Below are 12,186 nucleotides of genomic sequence, written 5' to 3' on the forward strand. Positions count from 1 at the left end.
ATACCGTACCGAAGATAAAACACCTCATTTCTCCCAGCTATTTTACAGAATTTGATGGGGAATTTTTAGTGTGAGTCCTAATATTGGGGGGGGGGGCATTTCATGAAGCGTTTTATCCTGTAAACTTGCCGGCCCTCAGGCAATCGGATGCAAGGATTCCAGTAGCTTACACATTCAGAAAAAAAAAAGAAAAAAAAAAAGAATCTGACCAAAATGCTTCATACATGCCCACAGAACTCTACACATGTGTGTAGAGTTCTGTGTTCATGCATTTTAATATTATCAATGCCCCGTTTGTGCGTAGATCTTGATAGCACGCCCCTTACGTTGAAAAGGTCTTTTCGAGCAGTCGCTTTCCCAATGTAAGTGAAATATAACAATTCATGTCAAAATCGATCGTCAGAACAGTACATTTCACCTCAATCTTTCACTCATTCTTGACATATAGCTTTTGTTATTACTATTCATTACTGGTCTTTACCTATTTTTTAAGAATATGGTACTTTTAATCATTAAACAACGAATAATATGACAGGCGTAAACAAGTGCTGCGACTTTCAAATTTAACAGTCCGATCTATAGAGAGATATGTTTGTTGAATGCAATCGTATCCAATTTGCACGGAAACTGAAATGTGTCTGCATCGTAAGCTATATCTCTTTTCTTCAAACAAAGCAGCAAAATCTAGGTTGAAATAGCCGAAAGCTCCTTGTGGAACAACCATTCGCAAACTCTAAATAGACCTTGACTATTAAGGCTTGGAACTAAAAACGTTCTATTTAAAAGTTGCGGCGCGGCGCTGGCCAATCGCCATGCAATAGTTCTAGTGCGGTAATAGTAAAATACACTTGTGGGTAGAATCTAGACAATTGTGGGTGCTTGTCTTGTGTGCATCCGTCAGCGTGCACTGAAGCTAAACAAGGCCAGGGTAGGGTGGTGGGCGCTCATAAAAGTACTTTCGTGTAGTGATGAGCCACGTAATTTAGTAAACATTTCCCGAGCAAGAGTAAAAATAAACCATGCATGGGCACTGCACTCGTACTCGTAGTCGTACTTGTAAAGTTGTATTGCAAATGGTAACCTGTGTTTTTGCGCCTCCTCGTCAAATGATTTTTAACTGTAAACATGCACAAACTCACCACTGCTCACTAAGAAATGTTACTAATGCTAGTTATTCAGTAGGAGTCCTAGGTTGTTGCCTAACTACACGCAGCCGCTGTCGCAAAGCGACGCGGCTGCACCTGTATTCCTTCGCAGACGTTGTCATTTTTCAGCGTGGTTGTGCGACTCCTTCATGAATATCTTTATTAATCATGGAAAACTAAAATACAAGGAATTATCGTAATCTATGATAATCATTCAATAATCGGTATGCAATTTTTTGTTTAATTATGTCAAAAACTCACTGAAACCTGTGGCTGAAATCAGGTCTGTAAACGTCCTTATTGCTTCACTCCTCATCTGCGTGTTATTTGAATGGCATTCACTCTCGTATACTACAACGTACAGCGTAGGTAGTCGGAGAGCTAGAGGGTGCCTCTCCGACTACCTACATTGTAGTGAAGCAATAAGGACGTTTACAGACCTGATTTCAGCCACAGATTTCGGTGAGTTTTTGACGTAATTAAACAAAAAATCGCATACCGATTATTGAATGATTATCACAGATTACGATAATTCCTTGTATTTTAGTTTTCCACGATTAATAAAGATATTTAAGAAGGAGTCGCACAACCACACTGAAAAATGACAACGTCTGCGAAGGAATAGAGGTGCAGCTGCTGTCTCTACAGCGGCTGCGTGTAGCTAGGTTGTTACCTAAATTACGGCATTTGAGTCTCCAAAGTCGGATAGAAGTTGGGTTTTAACATTTTTACAAGTGTCAGAAAACCTTGATTTCTTGAAATACTGCTGGGTGCTGCACACAAGCAATTGGAACAGTACCTCAGACCCTCAGTAGGCCTATTGAGTATGTTATGTTCAGCACTGTATGCAGAAACGGGCAGGGGTGATCATGATCATTGATCTGAATGTATAACGGATCTAGACTCTAAACTCTAGTCTAGAAATGTAGTGATCACAACGGCTTTATCTATGGTGTCTTTGAAAAGCTAGATTTGTTTTTTTTTTTTCCCCTTTTCTTTAATTTTTTAGTCTTATGAAAATGGCTTCACAGAGGATTTGAGCATATTTCTTTATCTTTCTCTTTTCTTTCTTTCTTTCCATTTTTTTTAAATTTCAGGTATTCCTAACTTTAACTTGAATTCCCTCCTTTCTCTATGGGCTTCCTCTGGTTTGTTTTGTCATTTCTCAGTTTCCTATTCAATCTCATTTTCTATCTCTAATCATATACCTAGGGTAACATCCCCAGTATTCGGTCACTTGCGCTTTTTTGCAGTATTTTTCAAACTAAAATCATACATACATACATCATATCTACAGCAATATATGTGAAATATAGCAAATGTTTAAAATCTCAATTTTTATTTTGTTAAATATCACACAGAATTTCACAAAATTCCAAAATATATCACCTTGAAAATTCCCCAGAATACGGTCACCGCGACCAGTATTTGGTCACGCGATATGTGCGTTCAAAGTCAATGCGTGTTCAAGGCAGCTGAAAAATGCGCGCGCTACCTTGTTAGCGCAAAATTGCATGGGGGATGTTGCGGCGCCCATTGGTGACCGAATACTGGGGAATCGGCACTTGCATTCAACCCTTGTACATAGAGACACTGTATCGGCACGGACGGAAATTTTGTTTTTCTTTTGCGTTTTTGAGGATATCATCACACTCCGAGCTGCGAAAAGCAAAACATCCCGCGAGAGAACGTTTCGATTTTTAGCGCTTTTTCGGCGACACGTACTCTTAAAACTGGGCTCAATCCGCGCGCGCTTTTGGAAAGTACCGCCGATTCTGCACTTCTGACGGTAAAATTTGGGATTTTGGATGGATTTTTGGAGGGGGCTGAGGGAGTTTCCTGTTGTGAATGAGTGTGCAAGTATGTGAATTAATGTGATTTGCGTGTGTTGTGACAGTTGAACTTACTGGCTGGTGACTAGTGATAAGTGACCGAATACCGGTAGCTGACCGAATACTGGTACTCCTACCCTATATCTCTTTCTTGTTTCCAAGTTCTGGTTCTAAGGTGTCCTTCCATCTACCTTTCCTTTCTTTCCACTGGACTCCATTGTCTTTTTGTTATGTTTCCTTCTGATCTATCTTTTTCTTTCTTTCTTTCCTATTTTTCCTCTCATCTATTTTTGATCCATCTCTTATTTTATTCCATTTCTTTTATTCCATTTTTTTTTTGCTTTTCTATTTTTTTCTTTTTTTTTTCTAAAGTATGTTTTGTTTTGTATTTCCCAGGTTAGCCTTTTTACCTGTTCATTTATTTCCCATTTTTCCCATCCTTTCTCTTTAATTCTTTCATTATTGTATGCATACGCACATGCCACACACACAACACAACAACCCCAAACATATAATTATATCAATTACTACCGCAAGACTCCATACAAGCTGAAGGAAGGGGGGAAAACAAATTAATCTTGTTTTAAACCTCTGAAATGCTGCAGCGTCTTGCAGCTTGCAATAATGATCCTAGGAAGACTGGTATTCACCATTTCTCCTGTTTTTGTTTTTGATTTTTGTTTTTTTCACAGAGTGAAAGATCAAGCGACCTGATCCAGAATGGCGCCCTCTGTGAGGCCCCTCATGAAACCGACGATCGTCAAGAAGAAGCTGAAGAAGTTCAAGCGCCACCAATGCGACCGCTACCTTAGAGTCAAGGTATAACACCAAATTTTCTTTAAATTATACTGGATTCATTTTTGTCATTACATCCTTAGAATGCTTGTAATTTGTAAAAAGTAGTTTCCCTCCATTCTTGACAGCCACTTTCAACTTAGCGCATAAAGCCAATGAGTACCTTTGATATACTGACACACAATTGTACTCACAGAATTCTGGCATGATCTTACATTCCCCTTGTCTGAAATTAAAAAACAAAACAAAACGAAAACGAGAAAAACGTAAGTCAATTACTTCCTCATCTTAGTAAAAACAAAAATTATAATTTATGTACTTTCTTTTGGCTTTTGAACGATCTCAGATTGTCCAATTTTCTTCTGACATCAACTTAATGTTTTCTACTGATGTTTCTCCAAGTGGCAATGTGTGTCGACATTCCATTTACACCTATAGTGGTTTTCCCTTTGTTACTATGATGTAAGTAGTTGAATATTTCTGTCCTCTTCGGTTCTGCCATCAATATAAAATGATTTCCATGCTTGGACGTGATACAGGTGGAAGATGTTAAAACGTACATGGATAGTTTGTTCCAGTAAATTCAACATGAGAAATTACTGTATGTTACTTTTGCTGAGATGCCAGCAGTCAGTTATGATAAACACACACAATATTTATCAAAGTTCGAGTTCGAGTGTCAAAGCTGAACAAAATATTGTTGGAAAGTTTATAGTTTGCTGAGTGTCAAAGCTGAACAAAATATTGTTGGAAAGTTTATAGTTTCACTGTTAGTGTTTTCCACAAAGGCAAGGCTGCCTTTACCACTTGAGTTATTATGTGTAATACCATGTACATGGTATGCAGACAGAAAGGTGCATATTGTACTAAAATAATTTTGTAGTTTATTTACATAGCTGCCAGGAAAGCAGAGCTGCCTGTTGAGAAGCATCTAACGCACAAGTTATTTTGTGCAAGTCTTATGGAATCTCCCCGATTACAATACATTCTTGTGTGACCTGATACGTGGGGGACCTGATACGTGTACACCATACTAACAAATGTAATTTTTCCTAACCAGAACTTTCTGACGATTTCCCCAATACAGTAATGACCAGAGAAATATACTGTAAGCATGCACATTGCAGTCATGTTGGGTTCAGAGCTGATATTTTTGCTTGTTGTTGCATTTATAAAACATGCAATATTAAAATCCATCAAAGTATCTTGGATTGTATGATAACTGGCATGAACATTAATCTGATCTGTCCTTGGTTAAATGCTGTAAAATTGTGCCCACACTGTCTTCATGTGATATGCACTGGTATGAGCAGACCCAGGGAGTGTGTCGATATTCTGCTGGGCTTGTTAAGGTGCCAGAGAAAACGGTTTGTTATAACTACCAGTGGCTTAGGCCATAGGCCACTGGATTTAAAACCAACCGACAGCAATCAGTGTATTCTCAAATTGCTTAAACTAACCCTCAAGACAAGTTTCATATGAGGTAAAGACTAAATATTGGTTTGTGCTGAAGTATGCGTTTCTGTGACCTCTGCTCTACAGCCCAACTGGCGTCGCCCGAAGGGTATTGACAACCGCGTGAGGAGGAGGTTCAAGGGTCAGCTGAGGATGCCGAACATCGGTTACGGAAGCGCCAAGAAGACACGCCACATGCTGCCCACTGGCTTCAGGAAGTTCCTCGTCCACAACGTTAAGGTAGGGGAGTCTTTCATGCCAACAACACTTGGTGCCCCCCAACGACCTCCAGTAGCAGTCGGCCAGTGCACATACATAAATATGTATGTGTGGGTCTACAGGTGTTTAACTACAGTGTTTGCTTTCTTTCATTGTCGATTCGTGCACATGCTGAAAGGTTGCAATCAAATATCTCAACAGATGAATGCAGACATTGGTAGAAATAAACAGGATGCCTTCAGTAACAAACCAGTTTTGCATTATTGTAAAAACATAAATTTTTGCTTGAGTAAGTTTTTTTGCACTTGGCCAGAAAAGTGGAATTTTGTTTGTTTTTAATTTGGCAGAGTCACTGTTTTTAGATTTCTAACAAGATAAAGATTCACACACTTTTATTTTCATCGTAGATTCATGTTGCGCTAAATGCACAAAAATTTCCACTTTTACAGTGTATCATTTTCAAGAAGGTATTTTCTTGGAGATGTTGCTGTTTCGTCACCACTGTTGGTATCTCATAGTGTTGTTCTCCTTGTATAAAGAAGTTAGCTGGAACATTTTTGTGAATGAAAATTTCGGATGACAGCATTTTTAACACCTTTTATCAAACATTTGTTCTTTCTACCTTTTGTTCTCTCTGATTTCTGTACTTTGATGAATGTGTACATTGTACTCCATGCACTGGTATGAGCAGACCCAGGGAGTGTGTTCATATTCTGCTGGGCTTGTTAACGTGCTAGAGAAAACGGTTTGTTATAACTACCAGTGGCTTAGGCCATAGGCCACTGGGTTTAAAACCAACCAACAATTATCAAATTGCTTGCTTCCAACAAAACTACTATTAATTTGTTAAAGATTTTGGCATTATTATTGTTAGTAGTATCATCATTACTATTATTGCTGCCACCATTCATCTGCTTCTACTACTGATGCTATAGAGTTGCCAATAAACACTATTTCTGATAGAATGTATTTTGCCTTTATGAAAAAAATTATATTTTGTGAAAGAATGACTTTCTTCCTTTCAAAGTTTGATTGTACATGCCTTGTTATATGCATCAGTACATGTATTTGTAGTCATCTGCAGAATTTGACACTTATTCTCTTACTACTGGGGACCTCGTTATGAGGACGTACAAACAATACGATACTGATATCGTAATCATAATTATTTTGCTCTGTTCTGTGCTACACAGGAGCTGGAAGTGCTCATGATGAGCAACCGCAAATTCGCCGCCGAGATCGCCCACGGCGTTTCCTCGCGGAAGCGCAAGACCATCGTCGAGCGGGCCCAGCAGCTGGCCATCAAGGTTACCAACGGCAACGCCAGGCTGCGCAGCGAGGAGAACGAATGATCGGCCAAAATCCACGTCTCGCAAACCACGGGCACTTGCTCAATCGCTCCACGGCCTACTATTGCAGAACATCATGCAACTCTCAGGATCGTGTGTCATAAGTGTCCAACACTGCTCAATCTGGCCAACATCTTTGCTTGACGCACTTTATGTCGCCACAGCCCATGTAGATTGACATCATACCAATGTCGGACTGACAAGAACTCGGAAGTTTTTTGAACAAGTGCCAGTGGTTTCGCCCTCACAATAAATGTCGCAAGTTATCACGTAAAAATGTGATATTGGCCTGTTTGCAGCAATTTCTTTCGTTGTGTATCCAACTCTGACTGGTATTGTTTTACTGAACATGCAGTATATTTCAGAGCGATATTTCAGAGGGATGTTATTTCTGCAAATTTTAAAGGGACTGTACAGTACTGGTTGAGGTGGGGATTCATGTTTTGAACATTCCTAAGTGCGATAATGAAAAGCCTCTTATGAAATATGAAAGAGCATGTAATTTTAAGAAGGATTCAATGTTTATTTGATGAAAATTCGTTTTCAAATGGCTGAGATATCTAAAAAAGTGCTAATAATAAAAGGCGACATGCCACAACTTTATTAGGATCTCTTTGTTTCACCTTGTTTTTGGATATCTCAGACATTTCAAAACCGATTTTCATCAAATAAACTTTTGATTCCCCTTAGAACTGCATGCTCTTTGACATCTCATAGAGTGGTTTCCGAATATCTCGCAAAACGTTAAAAGCTAAATCCTCACCTCGACCAGAACTGTACACACCCTTTAAGTCGGGTGCTCTTTAAAATGTAAAACACGTTTTGTGTTGCGTGCAGGTTTTCGTGGTGAAGTAAATGAGGGAGAAAGGTTTGTGGTGACACCATGTGTATGTAGTCCTTATCAGGATCGTTGCTTGGCAGAAGAAGAGCCTAGAAAGAGGAGAATTGAAGAGGGAAGCGACATATGGGAGTTGTAAGGAGGGCAAAAAGTGAAGAGTGGGGGACAGTAATGGGCTGGATGTTGAAGTTGCTACAGTGGAGACAGTAAAAAAAGGGAACAGAGAGAATGGGGAGGAAGAATAGAGTGAGAATCAAGTAAGTTGTCAGGAGGAGAAAGATGTACATGTACATGCATAAAGAGTAAAAGATGTAAAACACATAATACCTATTGTAATACTAATTCTGATACTGACATGAATGCAACATGATATGCAACATGTTAAACTAACATAATCCAGTAAGTCTGATCAGAGCATGATCACTTGTTAGTGTTTTGAAAGTGTGCTATGTAGATAATGTTCATCCATGTTTCAATCTCTTTACTTGGCATGCTACAACATTGTATTATCAAAATTTTCATTAAGTTTATGAGTGTGTGTGTGTGCATGGTTTGAGTATGAAAGTGAATTACATTGTATTCCACACCTCCCAGGGTGTTTGTGAATAATGAGATTCTCGTTCAAATCCATGTTGACATCAGTGATCTTAAAATGTACAAAATGTCTCTTCTAGGGAGAATGAAACCCAAGTACATATTACGCTGGTATGTGGATTCAATGAACACAGTTAATCTCAGCAGTGCAGCAGCATCAATAACATCGGCACTCATCACACACACACACACACACACGCACACACACACACAACACAAGTGATCTGGTGTCACAGACAAACAGCTGTACTGCACTATGCGTTTCCAAGCCACAGAAAACAGAGTGAGTACAAGTAATCATAGGACAAGTTCCAGGATTAAAATGGTCTTATTTTGAAATACTGTTCAAATTGTGGTACAGTGTAACATATTTTTAAAAACATAATTTTTATTATCATCATTTTTATCATTATTGTAATTATGGTACCAAAAGTGGTAAGGGATCATTATTTGCCATGTGCTAGGGCTACCATGATTGCAGTGAATGTGTGTGTGTGTGTGTGTGTGTGTGTGTGTGCGTGACTCGTCTTTCAAACACACGATGGTGCCTCACAAGTGGTACCCCAGGGTACATGTACTGTGTGATGCATCATACAAGCCGTACGTGCACAGCAACTGCATACTCCCAAGCTTTTAAGTTTCACACACCCCACAAAGAAATACCCAGTGGTATCAGATTCCAGGTTTTCAAACATATCTTTATTTTTATTCATGTGTACAAACAAATCATGAACATTCCATATACAGTTACATGGATGGACACACAATACAAGAGGCATCTCTTTGCCAACTAATAGATGTATGCGTTCGAGCGTTGACCATGTTAGTGAAACAAACCATATGTGTACCAGACCTGGGCCAGAGGAGCGCTAGAATGCTTCTAAAGTGTACCATACCAGGGAGGTGCCAGAGAAGGAGAGACAACTACTGCTCTCCTTTGAAGTCATGCGCGGCGCCGCCGAGAAGTTATGCGTTCAACTACAGGTGTTACCCATGTGCTTTGACAAAAGAGAGCATCAATAATCGGGACTAGCGCTCTCACATCTAGAAATACTTGCCCCTACTGCAATTCGCTCTCTCTTTCAATGTGATGGCAACAATGAATTTGTGTAACTTGAATTGAAGCAGCGAACCAAAATGCAGTGTAAAACTAACAATTTTAACAGCAAATACAATATGTAGTTTAAAAGCACGGTGGAATACGCTTTAGCGGAGTACTGTATTTGAAAGATCAAAATATCCCAGATTAAAAGATAAAAAAACTAACATGCACAATTATGCGCATTATAGAAAAATATTACAGTGTGTAGGTTTTTAAGAGGGCCTAATTTTCATTTCATTTTCATTTGCGCATTATGAAGAAACTAGAAATACATGTTTATAATATTGAATTCTTTCCTAAACTATTCTAAATCAATTCGAGTATTTCATTTAAAATCTTACGGTGAAATAAAACTTGCAATTCAACGAAAGGTGAAATGCGTTCTTCGTCTCCGAACTTCGTCTTGCAAATCAGAGTGGCGCCGAGCATGACTTCAAAGCGTAATGGAATGCTAGACATCCCATTGTAACACCTTGAACCCAAACATGTGTTTGCATGATTACGAAGAGTTGCCACTCCATCTCTGTAACACCTCCCTGACCATACTGAGCTATAAAGAGCCAAAAGTGGACCACTTCCAGATGTGCTCTGAAAGGGTACCAAAAGTTTGCATGTGAAGAATGCGCGTATCATGCACAAACGTCATAATGCAAAGAGTTCATTCTCTTTGTTTGGGACATCTGTTGGGTGAATGACTCTGTGGCTACAAAATGTGTGACCCCCTCTAAAAATAACTCACAAGATACGCTTTGTCAACAGAACGTTCTAAATATAGCACAGCCTGGTACAGTTCGCTTTGGTTCAGTTTGCTTTGGTTCTCTTCTGAGCACACACTCGTATGCACCCTACATAACGTATGTGTGTGTGTGTGGGGGGGGGGGGACCTTGTACATCGCTATAATTTTATGTTACATTTCCAAGATGGTGTTATTCATTGCCATGGTCAAGATATCTCTTATACAGAAAGAGCAAAAACAGGCAGTGGTTGAGGTGTCACTAAAACAGGACTGAAGAGGTTAAGGAATATTGAAACTTTGATACATTTTCACAAAATGGTGACTTCAGCAGCAACCACGTGTGAAAAAACGTTGAGACACCATAGCCTCATTGCTCTCCTGCCGACCTACACACAACATTTCGCTTCGTATGCCCTTTTTTGAACTGCCTGTCAAAAGAAAAAGAAAAAACAAAAACATAAAAACTCATCCTCTCCATCAAATCTTCCATGTGTTGCAATAAACTTATCCTGACATTTATAGGTAGGGGTAAGGTGAAGTTCAATTACTTAACCTGAAAAACATGGATTTGAAGATTACATTATACAGTGCACTCCCGTTATAACGAACACGGTTGTAATGAAATTCCGGTTACAACGAAAAAAAAAAAAAAAACAATTATCCTACAAATATTTTTTATTGTATATATATCTGGTTGTATCAGGTTGTATAGCGAAAGGAAACTGCCGGTTCCGAGGACTTCGTAATAATGGGAGTCTACTGTATTCTCAAATGGTGGAGGAGTTGTGACTCAATAACATCACCACCATAATAACAAATTTTACTTTGGAGGCGGTCACGCAGACTTCAAATTTCATAAATTTCACATCTCAAGTCTGACTCTGGCGAAATTTCTACCAAATCTCTGCATCTCTATCACTTTGTATCTAATCTCCCCACATTCTCCAACGGGCAATTCTATTCTAGCAGGCCTGCACTAGTTGTGGTTTTTGAATGTACCCCCGTTGGCAGCGAATGAAGATCTATTCAGTTGGCCCAGCCTTCTTTCCCCACGCCACTGGATCTTTAAGTCAATTTAAACAATGATGCGGAAAATCAATTCACCAACTGAATGCAGAACATTACGAGACATTTGGCTAGCTGCAGAATGGGTGAACAGCATGTCATTACACCCACTGAAGCTTGTGTTACATAACACTTTCAAAAGCTAAGACAAAATGTTTTCTGGAATTTGATACACATGAAGATTAAGCTGTAAAATTTGCCTTGACTAATAATAATTCTGACACCCTAATGGCTGAACAATACACTCTCCATAGTCAGCCACATTGGTTGTACAATAGTCGCGCACACATGCAACTCCATACTAACATGGTTACTGTACGTGTACATTATCTGCTTGCGACTGTCGTGGGTACAGTAAGCATTTACTGTGGAGCTATAAATTTGCAGAACCAAACATGGCCAATGGAAGTGTCAACAACCAAAGAACAAAACTGCCAGATTTTGGCAAAGACGATGCACGTGTATGATGATATCATCGCAGTACACGTATGTCGCAGTATGTGCTGCTAAAGTCCTAGTAAACCACTATGGCAGCAGTTAGTTGATTGAAGGGCTCCATCAACTCTAGTGACTGTCGGTGAGTTTTTCTAAATTGACAGTACCCCTGAAATTGCCCCCAATTCTTGAAACATTAAGTGGTAGAACGGTTCTCTCCATGTAACAGCCTAAAACCTACTTCGATTATTCAACATATCGTCGGCCTTTATGCCAAAAGGGCCCGAAAGAACTTCCCCTGTTATGCCAAAAGGGCACTAATAGTGTACAAAGTCTATAGCGTTAAGGGCCTTTTGGCATAACAGTGGAAGTGGTTTAAGGCCCTTTTGGAATAAGACCAACGATATTGCAAGCTGAGAACCAGGAGGCCACTACTGCGAGTATCACATTCTTTCAGCGCGTAAATAAAAAATCCAAATTTTGATTTCGATGCATTTTTGTAAATATTGTGTAACTTAGTGCCCTTGTGGTTTTGGTGTGTAATATTTTGTTGAAAATGACATAATGTGCAGAAGATCAAGCCCTACAACATATCAATAACTCAATACCCCCCCCCCCCA

The 12,186-nt window shown here is 39.3% G+C and overlaps 1 protein-coding gene across 1 annotated transcript; it reads left to right on the forward strand.

Moving 5' to 3' along the window:
* Positions 1–330: 330 nt before the first annotated feature.
* Positions 331–7,077, forward strand: LOC140226523 (large ribosomal subunit protein eL32-like). The gene is made up of 4 exons (XM_072306974.1): positions 331–362; positions 3,670–3,796; positions 5,315–5,467; positions 6,640–7,077. The coding sequence occupies exons 2-4, from the start codon at positions 3,698–3,700 to the stop codon at positions 6,796–6,798; spliced, it is 411 nt and encodes a 136-aa protein (XP_072163075.1). The 5' UTR covers positions 331–362; positions 3,670–3,697; the 3' UTR covers positions 6,799–7,077.
* The last annotated feature ends 5,109 nt before the right edge of the window (positions 7,078–12,186 follow it).

Source organism: Diadema setosum, chromosome 3 (assembly GCF_964275005.1).
Source record: "Diadema setosum chromosome 3, eeDiaSeto1, whole genome shotgun sequence".
Classification (NCBI taxonomy): Eukaryota; Metazoa; Echinodermata; class Echinoidea; order Diadematoida; family Diadematidae; genus Diadema; species Diadema setosum.